Source organism: Chiloscyllium plagiosum, unplaced genomic scaffold (assembly GCF_037043375.1).
Source record: "Chiloscyllium plagiosum isolate Xiang-an unplaced genomic scaffold, Cpla_swu_hap1 HiC_scaffold_6, whole genome shotgun sequence".
Classification (NCBI taxonomy): domain Eukaryota; kingdom Metazoa; phylum Chordata; class Chondrichthyes; order Orectolobiformes; family Hemiscylliidae; genus Chiloscyllium; species Chiloscyllium plagiosum.
Window position 1 is genome coordinate 39,749,727 of NW_028270144.1, and position 25,358 is coordinate 39,775,084.

The following is a 25,358-nucleotide window of genomic DNA, read 5'->3' on the forward strand; positions in this document are numbered from 1 at the left end:
CCACTTCAAACAGCAGTTAAGAGTCAACCACATTGCCATGTGTCTGGAGTCACATATAGGCAGTAGATTTCCTTTCCTAAAAGAACATTTATGAACCAAATGGATTCTTATCACAACAAATGCTGGACTTATGGCCACCATTACTAACCACCTTTCAATTCCAGGTTTATTAATTTAATTCAAATCCCACCAACTTTCACAGTGGGATTTGAACCCACATCCATTAATTACTAGCCTAGGTCTCTAAACTGCTAGTCCAATCATGCCATCAGTACACCACTGTTTTGCCCTCCTAAACAGAGAAAAGCTATAAGTTTTTGAGGTTTCACGTCATTAACTGTTAAATTGCCATTGGCCATTATTAGTGAAATGCACTTGAGGAATATTGAGTTTTTTTATCTCAATAATACAAAGTTATGTTAGAGCTATATGATTATAGAAAACAATTGGAGCATTATTTTCAGTCCTGGATACCACTCACCTATATTGCCCAAAGATGGAGTGCAGCATAACCTTAGCAACAGAGTGGTATTTATACTCTAAAGCAAAGATTAAGACTTGTATAATTTGGATTTTAGAAGATTATGAGATAATTTGAGCAAAACTATCTTATCATAACAGGGTACTGTTAGGGTATACAGAGAGAAAATTATTTTATCAATAGGATCTAAGACTAGGGCCATAAACTAATAACTAAAGTCAAGGTGTGGGTCAGAAACAACTTCACACACAAAGTCTCAGTTTGCAGGTGTGGGTGGGGTAAGGTAACATTTTAATAGTGTTTATTACATGTTTAAGTTCTTGGAGTTCTAACAAACTTAGCGATTTGTCTGTGTTAGCAGTTAACAATTTGATTTTAAAAACTGCAATACCCATAACTCTAAGTGAGAAAAAGTTCCTTGAGATGCCTTCCAGAAGGTTTAGAGGGAGGATATTTCAGCTTCTGAACAAAAACAAACCCAAAAGAACTGTGGATGCTGGAAATCATAAACAAAAACAAAAATGGCTAGAAAAACTCAGCAGATCCAGCAGCACCTATGGAGAGAAAGCAGAGTCACCTTTTTGGGTCCACTGATTTTTTTTTCAGAACTGATTGTAATAAGGAACAGGTTGGTAAGTGTGCTGAGGAGGAATAAAAGATAAGTGAAGATGGAACCCAGAGAGAGAACAACAGTTGGGCAGACAAATAAATGGGTAATGGCTAACATGTTTTTTCTCTCTCTGGGCTCCACCTCCATCTATCGGTTCCCCCAAACACCAAACCACCCCTACCCCTGACGCAATTCCTGTCTTCAGCATGTATACCAAAGTTTTCTTAGCTACAATCAGTTCTGAAGAAGGGTCACTGGACCCGAAGCATTAAGTCTTCTTTCTCTCTGCAGGTGCTGTAGGACCTGCTGTGTTTCTCCAACAAATTCTGTTTCAGATTCAGACTTTCATTTTTCCATCTGTGTTGGGAAGTCATTTAAGAGAGAATATAATATCAACCTCCAAAGTGCTGAGAAGTCTTTTGACGGAGTGCTACGCAGCATTCCTAAGAAACACTGTATAAAATAATGAAGCAATTTTAGATTAATAAGTCATTACTAACCGCAGTCTGGAGGATTAGGAGTCAGTCAGTATAAATGAAGTGAAGATAAGTTTTTATTGAAGTTATTTTTGTTAGAAAAAAATGGAATTGAAATATTATCAGAGATAGTATAGCATTGGAATGAAGCTAACCCATTAGTATAAGATAAATAATACTTCAGAGTTTTCTATAGTTTCAGATGAGTTGAAATCTTAATAACTTCAAGCCCATCAAAGTATTAAAACAAAAAGAGAAGAATCTTGGAAATGAGCAGGACTATGTCTTGCTAGAGATATAGCATGAGATGTTATCAGCATTGCAATAAAGTTCGTAAAATGTACCAGGGTATATATTGACTCAGATTCAAAGCTGTTGTTTCTGTTTAATCTACAAACAGTCCTTAGGTGATTTCTACTCTGTGCTTAAAATTCTTTGAATCTTGAGTTATAAGACAACAAAGGTGTTCTTTTTTTCTTGTCTGTCCTCATTTTAGTTGTCAATAAGTTTTTTTTATTTTACTCTTAAAACAAAGACTGCTATATTGTGCACTTATATTTTACTAAAAAATCACTTTAATGAGAAAAATAAACACAAAGTTTCTGATTTATCCTGCCAGGTTCCTGTCAGGGAACTGACTGGTCTGGTGTGAACATCAACTGTGATTGATTACAACTGGGTCCACTAGATTATAATACTTCATTCCATGGATTTGGCCTTTATTGGCTAGACCAACATTTATTGCTCAACACTAAATGTCCTTGGTACACTGCTCCCACTGTGCATCAGTAGTTGAAGGAGTCAATATAGAAGGTCATAGATCCCAAATGAAGCGGGCTGCTTTGTTTGGGTTGGTGTCAAACCTTTTGTGTGTTGTTGGAGCTGTAAGTGGAGGGTTTTGCATCATGCTCCTGACTTAGAGTTCCAGGGATGAATTACAGCAGAATCCCCAGCCTCTGACCTGCTCTTGTAGCTATAGTATTGATATAGCTGATCCAGTTCAGTTTTTAGTCAATAACAACTCCCAGGATGTTGATAGTGGGGTATTCAATGAAGGTAATACCGCTGAATAGAAAAGAAGATGGTTAGATTTGCTTTTCTTGGAAATGGTCATTGTCTGGGACTTGTGTGATACAATGCTACTTTTCACTTTATCAGTACAAGTATTGATACCCTCCAGGTCTTGCTGCATAGAGACATGAACTGCTTCAGTTTCTGAGGCATTATGTAAACTGCTAAGCAATATGCAATTATCAATGAACTTTCTCACTTCTGCCCTTGTGTTTAAAAGAATGTCATTAAGCAGGTAGCTGAAGATGGTTAGGCCTCAGACATTTCTCTGAGGAACTCCTGTTGTCATATTCTGAAAATGAGATGAATAACCTCCAAAGTTGATAAAATAAGGAGCTAGAAAAAACATAGCAGGTCAAGCAGCATCAAAGGAGCAGGAGAGTTGAAATTTCTGGCTGGACCCTTCATCAGGATTGGGGATGGTGAAGGGGACCGAGAATAAATAGAAGAGGGGGGGTGGGGCTGGGGGAAAGGTATGTGGGATGGCCTATCAACTTCAAACCCCTCAGCAGCCATGCTGATCACTGATGTTCCCTCAGCTCTACTCAACACAGCTTACAGCAAATGCTCATTTGGAACCATCCCCAGGGATCCTGACTGTCGCCTCCTGTGACTGACATTTCTTGAACATCTGATTGGGCTGCTGCTTTGGCCACCTGCCTCTTGGGAGGCAGTGCAACATGAGCTTAATGAGGCTGCACTCTTCAGATTGGTACAGCTTCAATTTTCTCAGATTTGTCGATGTCTTTCGTCCTCACTCTCTCTGGTTTGACATTAACATTTGGCTTATAAATCTGAATAGGGACAAACATTGTGATCCTGAGTCCCAAATTTTCTGTGGAGATGTAGCAATAGAAGACTTTTCAACATTTTACATGCAAGTTGAAAACAAAATAAAAATAAAAATAAAATAAAAAGTATTTTACTTAATGAAAGAAATGAAGAATGGTAGATTTTATCTTTGGCAACAGAGCTTTTTTTTCTGAACACTGTGATTTCTCAAAGCCTTTTCAAGTCCTGCTTGTATTTATGCCAGGATTTGCCTTGCCAGAAGGTCTGAGCAGCAGCGCTGGAATGCATCAATGAACGCTTTAATTGGGGGAGGGGAGAATGAGGTCACCATGCTCCAAGCGAAATTTACACCTCACTTGTTGAACACAAATCACTTACATTTATATTCCAATGTTATACACAATTTGATTCAAAAAGTTGCAAAAAGAAAATGTCAAAAAATCGTCTGTATTCCATTGTTGTCTGTGTGTGGGATCTTTGAAAACCAATTGTATTTGTCTATGGGTGCTGGGGAGTGGTTGTGAGGAGAGGCTCTTCATATTTTTTGACAAAATGATCATGGGTAGCGTTGATAATTGACATAATTTATGAGTGTGTCAGTTCCAGGTTTCTTTTAAAAAGTTAATTCTCATAAAAACATGACTAGTTTGTCAGAATGTGTTCTGCTTGGATCAAGGAGATGGTGGATGTGCAGATTTTTTAAAAGTTGGTTTTCACAGTCGAAGATACAAGTAAGATCCCAGAGACAGCTGTAAATCAGGAAACGTAACAGAAAGAGCAACTTAATACAAAATAGTACTGAGCAAATTGTGAAAATTGCAAACTGACAAGTTCTGGCATCTCATTGACTTGGGTCTGGGGCCTTAAAAGAAGTGAAGTAATTGTTGTGTCAGTTTTATTTTCCAAAATTATCTATTGGGATAGTAACAATAGATTAGAAAATAGTGAACATTACATCTTATGCAAAAAGGGAAGGAGATAAAGAAACAGGAATCTCTGAGCTGAATGCCTATAGATAGGGAAGATGTTCAAAACTATTATTACAGATACTTGAGCAGGATTCTTACAGATGCACATGGTAATTAGGCAAAGTCAACATGGCTTTTTAAAATAAAAATCATATTATATCAATATCAGGATATATTGTTTTTACATTTATAGAAGGTATTTAATAAGGTGCCACAATAAAAATTTAACTGTGGAACATAAAAGATCATCATTTAAATGCTTTAATATTGGCATGGAATGAAGTTTGCTATTTTACAGGAAACAAAGGTTAGGCATAAATAGATATTTTTCAGGTTGGCAAATGTAAGGAGGGGTAATGCCACAGGGATCAATGCTTAGAAACAAATTCTTACGGTTTATATAAATTACTTGGAGGAAGGCACTTAAGTTACTGCTGCCAAAGTTGCTCATGACACAAAAGTAGTTAGAAAAATAAGTTGTAAAGAAGACATAACGAACATCTGAAAGTGAACTTTGCAGCTCAGCGAGTAAACCTACTTCCAAGACATAAGGAGGCTATAATGTGGCTGGATAAAAATCTGTCAAATAGAGTAGGTTGTGGGAAAATGTAAATTTGTCCAGATTGGAAGTGAAAGTAAAATGATGCATCTTATGTAAATGTTGGAGGATTACAGAGTTCTGAGATGTAGAGGGATCTGAGTGTCACTGTGTGTGAATCACAAAAGGGTAGTTTGCAGGTACAGAAAATAATTGGAAAATATCACAGTATCAAAATGTCACTGTTCATTATGAGGAGAATTGAAAAAAAAGTGGGGCGGGTATTCTTCAGTTATACAGGACATTTATGAGGTCACATTTGGAGCACTGCGCACTGTATTAGTCTCATTATTTAAAGAAGAACATCAATGTGTTGGTAGAAGTTCAAAGAAGGTTGACCAGACAGATACCTGAAATGTGCAGGTTGCCTTAAACAGAATGGTTGGACAGGCTAAGAAGTCAACTATAATCTTCTTGTATGGTGGAGCAGACTCAGGGCTGAGTGGCCTCCTCCTGCTTCTAGTTCACATGGTTAGATCATTCTTGTGGGGAATATTAATACCTAATCATCTACTCTATCTCCCAGAGACCTAGAAGTTAATTTTGCTTCCACGTCAATCCAATTTTCTTTTGAAATTATTAATTGTATTGACTTCCACCAGCCTCAAAGGCAGCAGGTTCAAAGTCCTCGCCACATTTTGGGCAAAATAATTTCCTCACATTACCCTATATTGTTTTCTCAAAATCCTAAACTTGTGTCCCCTACTCCTTATGCAATTAACTAATGGGATCAACTTTTCTTGTGTAACTTGTGCAAACCTCTTGTACACCTCAATCAAATTTCCCCTCAACTTTGCTTTAAGAAGAACAACCCAGCTTCTCCAACCTAACCTCGTCACTAAATTCCCCCATCTCTGGTAAATCTCCTATGCACCTTGACAAGCTTACTCACATTATTCCAGAACTGATTGAAATACTCTTACTGGGGACAAAGTGGAGGTTTATAAAAGCTCAGCATATGTTCACAATTTTTGTACTCAATGCCTCCACTTATGGAGTCTAGGGTCCAATATGCTTTGCTAACTATTCTTTCATATGTGCTATAATCTATGCACATGAACCCCCAAGGTCCCACTCTCCCTGAATGTATGTTAAATTTTACCATTGCCTCAATATTGCCTCCTTATCCTTTCTCACTCTTCTGTCTTTTGTCTATCCATTCTGCTACCTTTCTAAATTCTATTGTAGTTAACTAATATCATCCTTATTGTCTGCCACAATTTATACCTAGGAACATAGGACTATAAGGAATAGAAGTAGACTGCTTAGCCCAGCATTCAGTGAGATGTTTGGCCTCCTACTTCAACCCAAATTCCTATCATCATATCCCTTAATGCCACTGATCTCCAGAAACTTGTTAATTTCAGTCTTGAATAGATTCAGTGATTAAGGTTCCACAGAAGAATTCCAAGGATTCTCCACTCTCTGAAAGAAGAAATGCCTCACCTCCATCTTAAATAGCATAACTCTTATCCTGAGACTATGTCTCCTGCTTATAGAGTCATAAGCCAGGGGAAATAAATGATCTACATTGACCTCGTCATGACCTATAAGAATTTTTGAAGTTCGAATGAGATCAACTCCTATTCTTCAAAACTCTAGAGAATACAGACATTGTACTAACTTATTCCAAGTATATCCTTCCTTAGATAAGGATATCAAAACCATACACAATATTGTAGTTGCAGTTTCACCCAGACTCTATATAAACACAGAAAGACATTCTGACTTTTGCACTAAATATCTTTCAAATTAATGCTAACATAACATTTGCCTTTTTAGTACATTATTAAGTACATTCAACTCTGAAATAGACACATTTTTAATCAGAGATCTAATCAAAGATTATGGGGTTAAGTGGGGTTGAGCATCATAAGATCAACCAATGCTGGAAATGTGTTGCTGGAAAAGCGCAGCAGGTCAGGCAGCATCCAGGGAACAGGAGAATCGACGTTTCGGGCACAAGCCCTTCTTCAGGAAAGGGCTTATGCCCGAAACGTCGATTCTCCTGTTCCCTGGATGCTGCCTGACCTGCTGCGCTTTTCCAGCAACACATTTCCAGCTCTGATCTCCAGCATCTGCAGACCTCACTTTCTCCTCTAAGATCAACCAATGTCTAACTGAATGGCAGAGCATACTTGATAGGCTGAATGATTTGTTTTTCTCCAACATCTTATGACCTTACATTCAAACTTCATGCAAAATTCAATCATATTGTGTTCTCCATTTCCAAAATCTCCATGGTAGCATGGTTTTTATTAGACAACATCAAATTAGAGTTGAAACTTTATTGCTGGAACAGCACAGCAGGTCAGGCAGCATCCAGGGAACAGGAGATTCGACGTTTCGGGCACAGGCCCTTCTTCAGGAATGAGCAGAGAGTGTTCAGCAGGAGAAGATAAAAGGTAGGGAGGAGGGACTTGGAGGAGGGGCGTTGGAAATGTGATAGGTGGAAAGAGGTCAAGGTGAGGGTGATAGGTCGGAGTAGGATGGAGGCGGAGAGGTCAAGAAGAAGACTGCAGGTCAGGAAGGCGGTGCCGGGCTGGAGGGATTCGGCTGAGACAAGGTGGGGGGAGGGGGGATGAAGAAACTGGTGAAGTCCAAGTTCATCCCCTGTGGTTGGAGGGTTCCCAGTCGGAAGATAAGACGCTCCTCCTCCGACCATCGCGTTGTTGTGGTTTGGCGGTGGATGAGTCCAATGACCTGCATATCCTCGGTGGAGTGGGAGGGGGAGTTGAAATGCTGTGCTACAGGGTGGTTGGGTTGGTTCGTCCGGGTGGCCCAGAGGTGCTCTCTGAATCGCTCCGCAAGTAGGCGGCCTGTCTCCCCAATATAGAGGAGGCCACACCGGCTGCAGCGGATGCAGTAGATGATGTGGGTGGAGGTGCAGGTGAATCTGTGGCGGATATGGAAGTTTCCTTTGGGCCTTGGAGAGAAGTGAGGGGGGAGGTGTGGGCGCAAGTGTTGCACCTCCTGCGGTTGCAAGGGAAGGTGCCGGGAGTGGAGGTTGGGTCGGTGGGGGGTGTGGATCTGACAAGGGAGTCGCGGAGGGAGTGGTCTCTACGGAAAGCTGATAGGGGAGGGGAGGGAAATATATCCTTGGTGCTGGGGTCTGTTTGGAGGTGGCGGAAGTGACGGCGAATGATGCGCTGTACATGGAGATTGGTGGGGTGGTAGGTGAGGACCAGTGGGGTTCTGTCCTGGTGGCGGTTGGAGGGGCGGGGCTCAAGGGCGGAGGAGCGGGAAGTGGAGGAGATGCGGTGGAGGGCACCGTCGACCACGTCGGGGGGGGGGAAATTGCGGTCCTTGATGAAGGAGGCCATCTGTGTTGTACGTATTTTGAACTGGTCCTCCTGGGAGCAGATGCGGCGGAGACGAAGGAATTGGGAGAATGGGATGGCGTTTTTACAGGGGGCAGGATGGGAGGAGGTGTAGTCCAGGTAGCTGTGGGAGTCGGTTGGTTTGTAGTAGATGTCCGTGTTGATTCGGTACCGAATCAACACGGACATCTACTACAAACCAACCGACTCCCACAGCTACCTGGACTACACCTCCTCCCATCCTGCCCCCTGTAAAAACGCCATCCCATTCTCCCAATTCTTTCGTCTCCGCCGCATCTGCTCCCAGGAGGACCAGTTCAAAATACGTACAACACAGATGGCCTCCTTCTTCAAGGACCGCAATTTCCCCCCCCGACGTGGTCGACGGTGCCCTCCACCGCATCTCCTCCACTTCCTGCTCCTCCGCCCTTGAGCCCCGCCCCTCCAACCGCCACCAGGACAGAACCCCACTGGTCCTCACCTACCACCCCACCAATCTCCATGTACAGCGCATCATTCGCCGTCACTTCCGCCACCTCCAAACAGACCCCAGCACCAAGGATATATTTCCCTCCCCTCCCCTATCAGCTTTCCGTAGAGACCACTCCCTCCGCGACTCCCTTGTCAGATCCACACCCCCCACCGACCCAACCTCCACTCCCGGCACCTTCCCTTGCAACCGCAGGAGGTGCAACACTTGCGCCCACACCTCCCCCCTCACTTCTCTCCAAGGCCCCAAAGGAAACTTCCATATCCGCCACAGATTCACCTGCACCTCCACCCACATCATCTACTGCAACCGCTGCAGCCGGTGTGGCCTCCTCTATATTGGGGAGACAGGCCGCCTACTTGCGGAGCGATTCAGAGAGCACCTCTGGGCCACCCGGACGAACCAACCCAACCACCCTGTAGCACAGCATTTCAACTCCCCCTCCCACTCCACCGAGGATATGCAGGTCATTGGACTCATCCACTGCCAAACCACAACAACGCGACGGTCGGAGGAGGAGCGTCTTATCTTCTGAATGGGAACCCTCCAACCACAGGGGATGAACTTGGACTTCACCAGTTTCTTCATCCCCCCTTCCCCCACCTTGTCTCAGCTGAATCCCTCCAGCCCGGCACCGCCTTCCTGACCTGCAGTCTTCTTCTTGACCTCTCCGCCTCCATCCTACTCCGACCTATCACCCTCACCTTGACCTCTTTCCACCTATCACATTTCCAACGCCCCTCCTCCAAGTCCCTCCTCCCTACCTTTTATCTTCTCCTGCTGAACACTCTCTGCTCATTCCTGAAGAAGGGCCTGTGCCCGAAACGTCGAATCTCCTGTTCCCTGGATGCTGCCTGACCTGCTGTGCTGTTCCAGCAATAAAGTTTCAACTTTGATCTCCAGCATCTGCAGACCTCACTTTCTCCTCGAAAACATTAAATTAGACAACATCAAATCCAAAATAGCCCAATCCTTAGTTGGCTTCTTAACATACTGTTTCAAATCTTCATGTTATACAAAGTCCAGGAATTCATCCTCTACAGCATTAGTACTGACTTTGTTAACCCAGGTGATATGTAAATTTAAGTCATCCTTTATAATTGTATTACTCATGCATCTCTGTTTTACTGATTTATGCCATAACCAAAAATTAGCTCTACCATCTATGGCTTAGAAATAACTCCCAACAATATGTCCTCAACTTGCCATTGCTTAGCTCTACCCAAGCTAATTCTTCATCTTAGTCCTTCAATCTAAGATACTCTTTTACAAATGTACTGATCTCATTTCTTATTCGGAGTGCTATCCCACATTGTTATCCTTGATGCCTATCCCTCCTAAAAAGGAGAACATCATTGGATATTTATTTCACAAATTTGATTCGCCTTAGCTGCATTTCTGCAATGTTAATGAAAACATACATTTACAATCAATTCATGCACTCAAATAATCATTGACATTTGCCATTATTTTCCCTAGACTCTATTTTGGCTCACTATCCCATTATTCCCTTTTACCACTTTTGCTTCCATTGAATCACAGCTCTCACTTAGATTCTATTCCCCTACTGTCTAGTTTAACCCCTCCCTAACAGCAAAGCAAATCTCCCCAAGAGAGTGTTATTTCTGATCTTTCTAAATTGCAGATTGTCCATCTTGCATATGTCCCATCTGCCCAAAACTGGTCCCTCTGCCCTGTAATCTGATGTCCTAACCACATAGGTTTTCTAGCCATATATTCAATTGCTCAGTTCTCCTGTTTCTATTCTAGCATGAGAGACTGGAAGTAAACATGGGATTACTACATTAGGTGTCTTGCTTTTCACTCTTGCTCCTAGCTTCCTGAAATCTACTTTCAGGACCTCGTCCTCCTTTCTACTCAAGTCACTGGTGCCAACATGGAACCTCTCCTTGTAGAATGTCCTACAGCTGCTCTGTGACATGGTTGGCCCTGGCATCAGGGAGGTAGTATATTATCCTGGAATCCGGTTGTATAAACTCCTGTCTAATCCCCTAATGAAAGGATCCCCTCCTAGGACCACTCTTCCACTCTTCTTCCTCTCCTTCTGTATAGCTGAGCTACTAGAGGTAACATTAACTTCATTCTAACTGCACGCCTTTGAAGGATCATCACTCTTACCCGTAATCACTGTGTAAAACCAATTTGTGAACAAGAATGTCTCTGGGACTTCTGCACTACTTATTTGGTTTTTCCTCGCAAATTGCAGTGTGACTACTCCCTAAGGAAACTATCCATTTTGTCTTCAGTTATGTAGATGCACAACAGTGACACTAGCCATCACTCAAGTTGTGAAATCCAGAGCTCAAGTTTATGCAGGGAACCGCACTTCCTGCAGACATTTGCATTTTGGACATTTAGTGTATCCATGACTTCCCACATTCCACAAGCTGTATATTCCACTTGGCCAAGCTGCCTAGCCATGTCTTAATTGTACTGACAAGTTAATGTCATAGAATAATTTGCCAGTTATTCACCAACCTGGATGGTGAAGAAAGTAGGTTAGAAAAAGGAAAAAGAATACCTCTTCCCTCTTCATCTAAATCATGAAACTCCATGATATACTATTACATAAATATATATGCAGTGATAATCGCACTAACTATTGAAGAACACCATTATCTCCCACCCTCCAGTCTGACCACTTTTAAGGGGCATATCTAGAACTAATGCTACCCATCATTAACATGATATGATGGATGCTCATGTGTTCTTCAGACTGATGATATCAGCAGAGCTAGAAATCAAATGTGTGAACTCTTAGATTTGTTTCTATAGTTTTATTCCTTCAAACAAATGCACACAGTTTGAGTTACCAGTCCTCTGTATGGATTAGCATAGATAAGCACAACAACCACAATTCACTGCTATCTTCTTTTAAACAAATATTTTATCCAAGCTGACACTGACCTTCTTGTTGCATGAGCTTCAATTTGTGATCAAGTCTTTTATTGACTTTGTCATACACTTTCTGAAAGACCATAGAGAAAATATCCAGTACATTCTCTTCATTAGCCATCTCTGTTACTTCATTGAGAAAGTCTTGAGATAAGTGAGGAGCATGAGAGAAATATGAAGTTATTTTATGTCACAACTAAACATTTGATTTATGAAAGATTCTTTGCTATTTTACTCCACATTGGAAGCTATGAAGCTTTATCACACACTTATGATCTGTAACAGATGCTACTTCAGCAGCTTTTTATTTTTTCTGCACAGTTTCAGGTGTTTGTCAGCTTTAATAGGATAAAAATGTGAACAGATGTCTTATGCAGTAGTATGATATACAGGATATACTGTATTGGTTGCTCTCTAGAGTATAACACATCATCACTATGCAGACATATGTGAGGAAAGCAATTGATCACAGCTCTTTTTCATCATTACCCACACTGCATTGCTGTTGTTAGATGAAACTATCTGAAGCAACAGTATATGAGATCCTCTCTACCTAATAGGCTATTGTACAGTGTACCATTTAAAGATTAAGCAGATCTTTCAATGAGGTTAACATAAAAGCAAAGTATTGTGGATGCTGGAAAATTTAAATAAAGAAGATGAAAGGTCTGGAAATGCTTAGCATTTCTTTCTACTACTTTAAAATCCTTCTTTAACCAAGTAATAGTGATTCAAAGCATTGCACCACAGATATAGCCAGGTCTGCTGAGCATTTCTAGCACTTTCTGATATATTCCTCTGAAGCATCATTTTTAACCACCACAGTTAGTTACAACATTCTGGTAATACCACTGTAACGCAAACAATCCTTTTTGTACTGTGAAAGTTAATTGTTTGTAATATAACATGAAGATCCAATGTGACACAAAGCAGAATCCTTTGATAAAATTTGCTGAAAGTGATTCTAAAAGACCCTGGAGACTGATCATGGTCCTAATAGCACTGTGGATGCCCCTGGACCCCAACAACTGCAATTGTTTAAGAAAGGAGCTCAACACCATCTTCTGAAGGGCATGCAAGCATGGACAATAAATGCTCATCCAGCCAGCAAAATCCTCAACCTATGAATAAATAAAAATGTGTTCACTCACTGTATTCTCATTACTGTGCTCTGTGAAGTATGTGAAGGGCTGTCCTTCTCAACCACTTTCCTTTTTTGAGATGTGTTATAGAGTCATAGTGTTGTAAAGCACAGGAACAGACCTTTCGGTCCACCCTGTCCATGTCGAACAGATATCCGAAGTTAATCTAGTCCCATTTGCCAGCTTTTGGCCAATATCCTTCCAAACCATTCCTATTCATATACCTATCCAGATGACTTTTAAATGTTGTAATTGTACCAGCCTCCACCACTTAGTTTGGCAGCTCATTCCACACGCCACCTTCTGTGTGAAAATGTTGTCCCTTAGGTGCTTTTTAAATCTTTACCCTCACACGATAAACATTTGCCTTCTAATTTTAGACTCCCCTATCCTGGGGTAAAGGCATTGAATGTTCACCCTATCCATGCCGCTCATGACTTTATAAACTTCTATAAGGTCACCCCTCAGCTTCCGGTGCTCCAGAGAAAATAGCCCCAGCCTATTCAGCTTCTCCCTATAACTGAAACCCTCCAACCCTGGCAATATCCTTGGAAATCTTTTCTGAACCCTCTCCTTGTTTCACAACATCTTTCCTACAGTAGGAAGACCCGAATTACACACAGGATTCCAAAAGTGGCCTAATCAATGTCCTGTGCAGCCACAATATGACCACTCAAACTCTTCTACTCAATGCAATGACCAATAAAGACAAGCATATCAAACACCTTCTTCATTGTCCTATCTACCTGTTACTCCACCTTCAAGGAATTATGAACTTGCACTCCAAGGTCTCTTTGTTCAGCAACACTCCCCAGGACAATACCATTAAGTGTATTAATCCTGCCCTGATTTGCCATAGGAAAATATAGGGCAAATTGAACTCCTCAGCCTATCTGATCAACATCCCATTTTACTCTGAGGTAACCTTCTTTGCTAACTACTACACCTCCAATTTTAGTGTCAACTGGACTGCAGATGCTGGAAAGTGAGAGTCAATAAAATATGGAGCTGGAAAAACCACAGCAGGTCAAGCAGCATCAGAACAGCAGGAGAGATAATGTTTTGGACAGAATCCTTAATCAGGACTGGGGAGGGGGAGGGGCTGAGAAATGGATAGGGGGACTGGGCTGGGGGAAAAGGTAGTGGGATGGCCATAGGTGGATGTAGGTAGGAGGTGAATGAGTTTGGTAAGTGGGAAGGGTGGAGGGGTAGGTGGGAAGGAAGATGGACGGGTTAGATCAGATCAAGGGGCAGGGTGGAGAGGGAGGGCTGGGCCTGGTATGAGGTGGGGGGTGGGGAGATCTGGAAGCTGTTGAATTCTATGTTGAGGCCATAAGGTTGTAAGCTCCTGAGGCAGAAGATGAGGTGTTCTTCCTCCAGTTTACATGTGGCTTTATTTTGACAGTGGAGGAGGCTCACAATGGACATATCATTAGAGGAGAGGGAGAGGGAGTTGAAATGGCTGGCAACCAGGATGTGGGTTTGATTAGAGCATGAGGACCATAGATGTTCCCGAATTGATCCCCATCTTTGCACTTGATCTCTCCAATGCATTCGAGACCACGTGGTAACAAAGTATGCAATAAATCAGGTTAGTGGAAATGCAGGTAAATCTCTGCCAGACTTGGGAGTGATTCTTTGGTCCCTTCCCACCGACCAATCACCGTCCCACCTACCTTTCTTCCAGCCCAACACCCTCCCTCTATTTAATTCCCAGTCCCCTTCCCCCTCCCCAGTTCTGATGGAGAGTCCTGCCCAAAACTTCGGCTCTCCTGCTCTTCTGATGCTGCTTGACTTGCTGTGCTTTATCCAGCTCCTCACTTTATCAACTCTAACTTTCCAGCATCTGCATTCCTCACCATCTCCAAGTTGCTGCAAACCTTCCTGCGAAGCCTCTGCAAAGAATGCTCATCTTGAAGAGGGTTTCTTCCTCCTCCTGCTGCAAAGATCTCAGCGAGTGTCTCTCCCACTGCAACCCTCGGCCATCTCCACCACCTTGAAGCTCTTTGATCACATCCTGAAACAATCCCATTACTACAGCTATGTCTCCTTCCTCAGCACCTGCCTACACAGCTTCAGCCACCCATACAGCCACAGAGGATGACATCTTTTCTGCCGATCCTGCCGACCACATCGCCTTTGCAGACTGGACCCACCACGCTGCCCCCGCGACTGCCACTGACCATATCACTTCTGCCTTTGCTGACAACGTTAATTCCATCTTCACCAACAACACCACTTCTGCTAACGTCACTGCAGATCACATGACCACTTCCACACACTCCCTCTTCAGAAGCAATCTTCACCCTCATTCCCAAATCCAGCTCAACACTAGGCCCCAGCTCCAAGCCCTGCTAGGTATTTACCATTCTCCCACACTTCCCCCTCACTGAGGATGAACAGTCAGGCCTCAGCAAAGGAATCACGTTCATTCCACTGCGCCCACACATTAATGAATTTCATACATGTTGAGATGTTGAACTCTTTTTCTGCCGCTTCCACTTCTGTGCCTACTTCTTCAAACATGACTCAGACCTTCCCTCCGAAGACCCCTTCTCCATCCTTCTGAACACCGCATCCTGGCCTCCTACCTTTCCTTGACCTCTTCATCTCCAGCTGCTGTTGCAACATCAACTGCCTCAATCTCTCCACCCCTCTCACCTACTCCAACCTCCCACCCTCACAATGTGCAGCAATCAGCTCCCTCCCCAACCTTACCAATAAATCAGCTGACAAGGGAGGTGCAGCAGTAGTTTGGCACACTGACCTCTACCTCACTGAAGCCAGACACCAACTCACTGACACCTCCTCTTACTGCCCCCTTGACCATGACCCCACCTCCTATCACCAAACCTATATCTCCAGGACCATCCACAACCTCATTGCCTAGGGAGATTACCTATCCACAGTCCCCAACCTTATAGTTCCCCAACACTGCACCATCTGTTTCTATCTCCTACCCAAAATCCAAAAACCTGACTCCCCACGTCGACCGATTGTCTCTGCCTGCTCCTGCCCCACTGAATTCATCTATTCTTATCTCGACTCTGTCTTGTCCCCTTTGGTGCACCTACATTTAGGATGCCACTCACACCCTCTACTTCCTCCATGACTTTCAGTTCCCTGGCCTAAAAGCCCTCCACTTCTTCCTCTTCTGCAGACTCAATCAGTCCCCCTCCACCAACACTCTCGTTCACTTGGCAGAACTGGTACTCACCCTTTACAAATTTTTCCTTGAACCCTCCCACTTCCACAAAGCAGAGGGGTGGCTATGGGCATTTGCATGGATCCGAGCTGTGCTAGCCTCTTTGTAGGATATGTGGAACAGTCCCTCTTTTGCAGCTACGCCAACTCCAGCCCCCACCTTTTCCTCTGCTATGTCGATGACTGTATCGTCACTGCCTTGTGCTCCCACAGCTTGAACAGTTCATCCACCTCACCCAGATCTTCCACCCTGCCCTCAAATTCACCTGGACCATTTCTGACACCTACCACCCCCTTTCCTGGACCTTTCCTTCTCCATTTCCGGCAACCGACTCAGCAGTGACATCTATTTCAAATCCACTGTCCCCCATAGTAACCTTGACCACACATTCTCCCACTCCACCACTGCAAAAATGTAATCACAATTCCTCCGTCTCTGCCGTATCTGCTCCCAGGATGAGCAATTCCACTCCAGGACATCCCAAATGTCCTCCAACTTCAACGACCGTAATTTTCCCTCCCCATTATCAATGAGGCCTTCAACTGCATCTCCCACCTCTGCCCTCAAACATCCAAGACACCCCACCCTCAAATACAACAGGGACAGAAACCGTACCTCACCTTACACTTTACTCATCTCCAAATCCAATGCACCATACTTCACCATTTTCACAACCTGCAGTCAGAACCCACCACCAAAAGGATATTTCCTTCCCCACCCCTATCTGCTTTCCATAGGGATCGTTTCCTCTGCAACTCATTAGGTCCACACTCCCCACCAACAGTTCCTCCACACCTTGCACCTTTCCCAGGAGGTGCAACACCTGCTGTAACACCTCTTCTCTTACTTCCATACATGGTCCCTAAGAATCATTCCAAGTCTGGCAGAGGTTCACCTGTATTCGCTCGAACCTGATTTACTGTATCCGTTGCTCTCAATGTGGTCTTCTATACATTGGAGAGACCAAACGCAAACTTGGGGATTGGTTCAGGGAACATCTATAGTCCACACTCGCCAATCAACCCCACCTCTCTGTTGCCAGCTATTTCAGCTCCTCCTCCACTCACCACCACCACCACCAAAACAAGACCATATGTAAATTAGAATAAGAACACCTCATCTTCTGCCACAGCAGCTTATAACCTTATGGCCTCAACATAGAATTCACCAGCTTCCAAATCTCCCCACCTTCCTACCTCATCCCAGGTCTAGCCCTCGCTCTCTGATCCACCCCCTTGACCTGATCTAACTTGTTCATCTTCCTTTCCACCTCCCTCCTTCACCCTTCCCACTGGCCAATCTCATTCACCTCCTATGCACATCCACCTATTGCCATCCTACATACCTTTCCCCCAGCCCCACTCGCCTCCCTCTACTTATTTCTCAGCCTCCAACCCCATTCCCAGTCCTAATGAAGGGACCTGCCCGAAACATCAACATGCCTGCTCTTCTGATATTGCTTGACCTGCTGTGCTTTATCCAGCTCCACATTTTACTAACCATACTTCCTATATTCACATCCAAATCATTTACATGAATGACAATTGACCCTTAGGTTAATCCATCACCAGCCATCTCTCTCTCTAGTAAGAGAGTAGCCATATAGTCTGGTAGGACTATGGTGACTTTACCTTTTATGTTGCACCAGGAGTTAAATCATGAATTACCAAATTAGAAAATCTGAAGATTCACCCCATAGTTATGATCTCTAGTATGTGTTGTTCAGCAATTTTTTATTCCTCCTTGCATTGTTTCCCCAATTTGCCAGCTATAATGGAATATAAATAAGAGATGCTTATATAAGATGTTGTTGTAATACGGAAGAGTATTATGATATAGGCATCTTTTGACAGAATCTGGAAGATATGATCTGGTGACCTGTCACAACAATGTCTCCTTTTAATATCTGATTAACATTCATTAAAAAAAGAAATTTTAAATTATGTCTCTTATAGTTTTTAAATCAAGTGTTGTAACAATGATCCTAAAGTAGCTTTTGAACAAGTATATAGAAAAGATAAATAAAGAATCATAGTCTTCCTCAAATTCAAAGATTTACCTGAACTAAGCCCATGTGACAGAGAGGCCCTTAAAATGTATAAGACTTTGATGGTAGGAAAGATTGAGCAACTTAGCGGAAAGGTGAGCAAGGTTGTTCTCTGAAGAAGCAGCTTGGACTTGCTGGATTTTTTTTTGAGTATCTGATAAAAGTCTTAGGCTGGATTTTTCACCCTCTTGCCAGTGGCTTTGAAGATAAAGGAGGCACATAAAATCCATTGGCAGTTCTCCTGCCAGTTCCTGACCTGTTAAAAAGGTTCGGATGGAGGAGTTGTTGAACAGCCCATCCATTGTGCAGTCTATCATGAACCCAAAGTGGCTGAGTAAGTAGCTGGCCACTTAAGTTCCTTAACCTGTTTGGAGAAATATATTTGCATATGGTACCTTGTACACTGTAACTTGCTATACTTTAAATGATCTTTGATATAGTTATTATCTAGGCATGAAGGCAGGGGTTATAGAGTCATAGAGTCAGAGAGATGCACAGCACAGAAAGAGACCCTTTGGTACAACTTGTCCATGCCAACCAGATATCCCATCTCAATCTAGTCCCACCTGCCAGCACCTGGCCCATGTCCCTCCAAACCCTCCAAACCCTTCCTATTCATATACCCATCCAGATGCCTTTTAAATGTTGCATTTATATCTTTCCCTTTTCACCCTAAAACTATGCCCTCTAGTTCTGGACTCCCCCTCTCCAGGGAAAAGACTTTGTCTATTTATCCTATCCATGCTCTTTATGATTTTATAAACCTCTATAAGGTCATCCCTCAGCCTCCAATGCTCCAGGGAAAACAGGACTATTCAACCTCTCCCTATAGCACAAATCGTCCAACCCTGGAAACATCCTTGTAAATCTTTTCTGAACCCTGTCAAGTTTCACAACATCCTTCCGAGAGGAAGATCAGAATTGCACACAATATTCCAAAAGTGGCCTAACTGATGTCCTTTACAGCTGCACCATGACCTCCCAATTCCTGTACGCAATACTCTGCCCAATAAAGGAAAGCATACCAAATGCCTCCTTCACTGTCCTAATTACCTGTGATTCCACTTTCAAGGAGCTATGAACCTGCACTCCAAGATCTCTTTGTTCAGCAGCACTCTCTAGGACCTTACCATTAACCGTATAAGTCCTGCTAAGATTTGCTTTCCCAAAATGCAGCACCTCGCATTTATCTAAATTAAACTCTCATTGGCCCATCAGTAAAGCATGGAGCATGATGTCACAGTATGTTGCTTAAATTGTGTAAATTTTGATAATTATAAGAAAATCAATTATTGCAAGGAGCAGCAAAAAATAACTAGAACTATTATTCCCAACTTGACATTGCTGGGTGAGTCAGTACAGCTGTGAATTTTTCAGTCCTGTTCCTATAGGGAAGAAAGTTGATTCGAAACAGAATTGGAATATTTCCAGTTTTAATAGCAAAATTATGAGAGAGCCACAGAGCTAAACAGAAAATGTGAATGAGTAAGAGCTGCGATCCTGCTATCAGTACTGGGGGACAAGTACTATAAGCTCAGTTACAACCCAGACCTCACAGAGTTGCAGAATAGCCAGACTGGAGAAAATTTGAAGTCTGTGAAGATCCACTTTGAGCCTTCTACTAATGTTATTTATGAATGGTACATGTTTAAATCGAGCACGAGGAGAAGGAAAATTTTGATCAGTCTGCACTGTGACATCTAACTAAATCTTCACTGAAGTATGATCTCAATTGAAAAAAAAAAGAATTAGAAATTCTAAAATGCTGATGTGTTTGCTGAGAGAAGAAAAGTTATGCTCAAGAAAACAACTGACGTGCAGAAGTTCTGAGGTTCCTGCAAGTCCTGACCTGAACATCGTCTCTAACAGCAGTAAGAACAGGGATATTACAACTGATGGAATCATGCAGTGTTGAAATGTATTCCCAGGGTGACTGTTATTGCACACCTACAAATTAGCATGAACACAGTTTAATGGCCTGGTGCCAGTTCTGAGGGATCAGTCAGGATGAGGAACAGCCAGCATCTGCATCTGCTTTGCCTAGTTGGCATGACCATAGGTCTAGTATTGCAGCACCTTTATACCATCTATTGTATATCCATTTGGCAAGTTATTTATATAAGTCAGTGAAATAGAAAGAATCCCACTCTACTGTCCTACTTCACACTTGGATTTTTGATCTCTGTATTCCTTTGGCCTAATTATTTGACGCCATTAATGCCTAATTACTGATGCCAACAATAACTGTCACCTTAGGGTTGGATTTGGGTAGGATCATTGCAGATTGTCTGTGGACACAAGAAAGTCATGATACTAATAATCACTTCCAGCTATTAATAACTTGCTTATAAAATTTTAATTTTTTAACTTCCCAATATTATGTAATCCTTTACATTTGCAGAGTTTTAACTGTTCACTTCATGTCCAAACTTGTTCAGCCCTTTCTGAGACTTTCTATAGCCTACTATCAAAAAGCTCCACTTTTATGAAATCCTTTGAATCTGTTGCAAATCTTTTTATACTTGATCATTAACTTTGCATTTTGAATCTGCCATTTATTGCTTTAGATGTACATCATTTTGATTACTACATATCAAATATCCTCTTGTTTTAAGGTAAATTTGAATTATTTCAAATAGTTCTTACTGGATACTGTCAGCAGTCTGCTAAAATGGCAGAAATTGACGTGTTCATGTGACAATACTGTAGTAGATTGCACAACTGCATAAAGTGTCTCAACGCTTAACAATTCTAGTCAAACCTCCCTTGAATTCCTGGGATGTGGCTACATGTTTAATTCTATCAGCATGAACTATTATTTTTTGGGCAGTGGCTACTTACACCAATAAAGAAAGAAAGAGTATTACACACATCCGTTAACAGTCAGTATAATATCACATAAAACACCATATTAGATTCAGCTATGTCATTCACTTCCCAGAGATCCCAAATATTCTTTCAATGATATGTAAAATCCAGATGTTAACTTACATCATCCCAGATTTATGCTTTTCTTATCCATCAAAGACCAGCTAGAATTTAGACTAATCTGTGGTATACCTGCTCTGAGGGTGTTACATGAAGCAAACAACCACAAAAAGGTAACATTCTTGGACAGCTTAATTTGTGTATATAAATGCTGCTAACATAATTTTGCATCAATTATAAGATTATCTGTTGGATTTATAAAACAAATAACTTTATTTGGAGAAGAAAACTGAAAGGACAAAAAAGTCACTCCAGATTTCAAAAGGAAGCAATATCTTTTGGAGAATACAAAAGTTTTTTTTTACTCACTTATGAAACATGAATTTGCCACTCAATCATGTGGAATGACATATTCCTCAGTAGTAATTCTACTTCTACCTGTCAAAATAGAAGAACCCTGACATCAAAGATGCTATAACACCTTTATCACCCAGCAATGTATCATTCTTTCCCCAGACGATCAATAGTATATCATTCTTTGAATAATTAAAATAAACATAGATACAGCATGTTCATGAAGTGTATGAAAACGCAGATTGGAAAAAACCTGTGACATAATTTTTCATCATAAGTTATTTTTGTTAACGTCTTAAGTTGTGTTCTGCTACTTTATGCTCAGTTTAAATTCCTAAATTCAGTGATACAGTGATAACTGTACTCAGGCTGTACATTTGTATTTATTAAAATAAAACATATTTATTTTAGAAATATTTATCTCAATGCAGCAATGGGCTATCACTCCACTATTATGCCACTCGTTAACAGACTGAACACATTTTCATGTGATAATAATTTTATTAGATGGAGGAATAGGGTCCAATTTTGAAAATGTTTTACTAACATAAACTATTGCATGAATACTTTGTCACATTGTTCTTTGATTCATTGTTTTAACAGGGCTGTTTGTCTGATGAAAATAAATGTGTGAAGCACTTGCATGCTAAAATTTCTAATAATTACTTTGAATGAGTCATTTTTTAAAAATTGGACTATTAAAAGCATTTCAAACCTCAGTTGATCTTATGAAGAGTTAAATTATGTATTTCTTTAGGGATGGATCAAAGCAGACCACTGCGTGTTGCATTACATTACATAACACCTTAATAGTCAAAATACTCCAAAATATTTTATGTTTTGAATTTGTTGTATGGGTAAACACAGTTCTCCACATAATTATTCACCCAAACAGCACAAGCTTTAAGGAAGCTTTACTTGAGCTCAGCGGTGAAATATGTTTGCATCATATAAAGTTATAAAGCAAGACGTTGTGGATCACACTCCTCAGCTGTGTTGTTAACTAGTCTTAATTAGGATCATACAAACAAAGAACTTTTCTTGCACAGATAACAGCCCGTTGTCCACCATGTCCACACTGGCCAAGAAATGAAATGGCCAATGTAATGTTACTTTCTAGTATGAGGAGGCACTAACCTAGTGGTATTATCACTGGACTATTAATTCAGAGAGGAGAAAGTGAGGACTGCAGATGCTGGAGATCAGAGCTGAAAAATGTGTTGCTGGAAAAGCGCAGCAGGTCAGGCAGCATCCAAGGAGTAAGAGAATCGATGTTTAGGGCATAAGTCCTTCTTCAGGAATGAGGAAGATGTGACAAGCAGGCTAAGATAAAAGGTAGGGAGGAGGGACTTTGGGGAGGGACGTTGGGAATGCGATAGGTGGAAGGAGGTTAAGGTGAGGGTGGTAGGCCGGAAACGGGGTGGGGGCGGAGAGGTCGGGAAGAAGATTGCAGGTCAAGAAGGCGGTGCTGAGTCCGAGGGTTGGGACTGAGATAAGATGGGGGGAGGGGAAATGAGGAAGCTGGAGAAATCTGCATTCATCCCTTGTGGTTATGCAGATTTCTCCAGCTTCCTCATTTCCCCTCCCCCCCACTTTATCTCAGTCCTAACCCTCGGACTCAGCACCGCCTTCTTGACCTGCAATCTTCTTCCCCCCCTCTCCGACCTATCACCCTCACCTTAACCTCCTTCCACCTATCACATTCCCAACACCCCTCCCCCAAGTCCCTCCTCCCTACCTTTTATCTTAGCCTGCTTGGCAACCTTCCTCATTCCTGAAGAAGGGCTTATGCCTGGAACGTCAATTCTCCTGCTCCTTGGATGCTGCCTGACCTGCTGCGCTTTTCCAGCAACACATTTTTCAGTATTAATCCAGAGACCCAGGTAATACCTATGTGATCTGGGTTTGAATCTTGCCATGATAGGAATTTGAATTCAATTCTTAAAAAAAATCTGAAATTGGAGTTCAATGATAACTGTGCATTGTCAATTGTCAAAAAAAAACATCTTGTTCACTAATGTCCTTTAGAGAAGGTAACTGCCATTCTTACCAAGTCTGAACTATATATGACTGCAGATCCACACAATATTGTTGACTCTAAACATTCATTTGGACAATTAGGGAAGGGCAATAAATACTGGCCTAGCCAGCAATGCACACACAAATGACCCAAATATATTTAGCTACTGAGTTCAAAGATTGACCCATAAACTATTAGTTAAAGAATCCGAATATATTTTTAGTGAGTTGCAGGTTTCTCTTTCTACTAGTCTTTCAGATAGTAAGTTTCAGACCTCTACTGCCTTCCAGGTGAACAATGTTCCATCATTTTCCCCCAACCTTTCTACTTTAATCTTATGCCACTTCGTCACTAACCTCTCTGCTAAGTAGGCTCTTTCCATCCACTCAATACAGGTCCCTCATAGCTTGAACTTTGAATTAAATTTCACCTCAGTCTATTGTGTTCTGAGGAAAATGATCCATGTGTTTTCAACAACAGATGAATAAGTTGAAAGAATAGATAGACAGATTTTTAGTTACCAATGTTTTGAAGAAAGTGGCCAATAAAGTAGATTTGAGGCTGGTATAAGATCAACTGTAATCGTATTAAAAGGCGGAACAGGCTCAAGTGGCTGAATCTCCTACTCCTGGACTGAGGTTCTTATTCAAGCTTTCTTCTTTGCTGGTTTTCAAGTCCTGGCATCATCTCACAAACCTTCTTTGTACTCTAACTAGTGCATCCTTTCTGTGATAAAGTGATCAGATCTGCATGCAGTTATTAAGTTGTGCCCTAATTGCTGATTTATCCAGTTCCAGCAGAATTTTCCTGCTCATGTATTCTATACATCAGCGAATAGAGGAATGGATTTCAGGCGCCCTCTTCATGAGGTCATAAAGAGGCCTTAATTTTTGTTCTTGAACTCTTATCTGAGGCTCCTTGCTATAAAATGTACATAACTGGATATCAAGTGAGGATAGAATTAGCCTTAGTCATACTTACACACACTGTTGCTAGCATCTTGAGTGCAGAATCTGCCAGCTGTTATGCAAAGTTGGCTAATCTTTGTTAAACCACATGCTGGTTCTGAACAGAGCCCAAGTGCAGTTACAAAAGATATTTTCTGGCAATGATAATGTTTGATGTTAGCAGAATTACAGGATGTCCAAACTTAAAAAATTTCATTCAGTGTTCTCAAAATTCACATGAAGCTCAGTGAAATATCGGAGCAACTTTTAAAATTTAATTTTACACCAGCCAAGTTAAATCAGCCTTCCTTTTGAAAGGACAAATATCTCTTCGATTAATGCACTTGGATTTTATTTAGCCCATTCTTTCATTGAATGTAGGTATCAGTGGAAAAGCCAAGATTTGTTGCCTATGCCTAACTCTGGCAATGTGCCATCACTTGGATCTGTTTGTGCAAGTAAACCTACATCGCTCTTCAGGGACACCCAGGATTTTGGATCCAGCATTAGTAAAGGATTCATGATATAGTTCCAACTTAGGATGGCATGTGACTCAGAGGGGAGTTTGGGGATAATGGTGTTCTTGTGAATCTGCTGCTCTAGTCCATCAAACTGCAAGAGGCAATAGGTTTAGAAGGCCCTGTCAACGAAGCTTGGATGAGATGTTGTATCATACCCTGTAAATATACTATATCCTGCTGCCACCATGGACTGCTACAGGAGGGAGTGAATGCTTGTTGATGGAAAGTATGCTGACCAAGCAGACTGCTTTGTCTTAGATGATATTGGGCTTCTTGAGTGTTGTTGTAGTTGCTCATCCAGATTACTGAAGAATATTCCATTATATTCCTGACTGGAGCCTGTAGATGGTGGGCAGTTGGTTGGGAGTCAGGATGTTAGTTATTCACTGCAGGATTCCTAGCCTCTGACCTTCTCTTGTAAACACTATATTCATATGTCTAGTCCAATTCAGTTTCTGGTCAATGGTAGTTC

At 41.8% G+C, this 25,358-nt stretch overlaps 1 protein-coding gene across 3 annotated transcripts in view; it reads right to left on the minus strand.

Annotated features, from left to right (window-relative positions):
• Positions 1-25,358, minus strand: part of slitrk6 (SLIT and NTRK-like family, member 6) — a 36,748-nt gene that overhangs the window by 4,179 nt on the left and 7,211 nt on the right. The window contains exon 2 of one of the 3 annotated variants that reach the window (XM_087987981.1): positions 21,414-21,482. The exons of the other annotated variants lie outside the window; for them this stretch is intronic. Within the exon in view, the coding sequence (XP_087844107.1) occupies positions 21,414-21,424 (11 nt within the window). The 5' untranslated portion in view covers positions 21,425-21,482. The remainder of the gene's footprint in view (positions 1-21,413; positions 21,483-25,358) is intronic. 3 annotated transcript variants of the gene reach the window in all.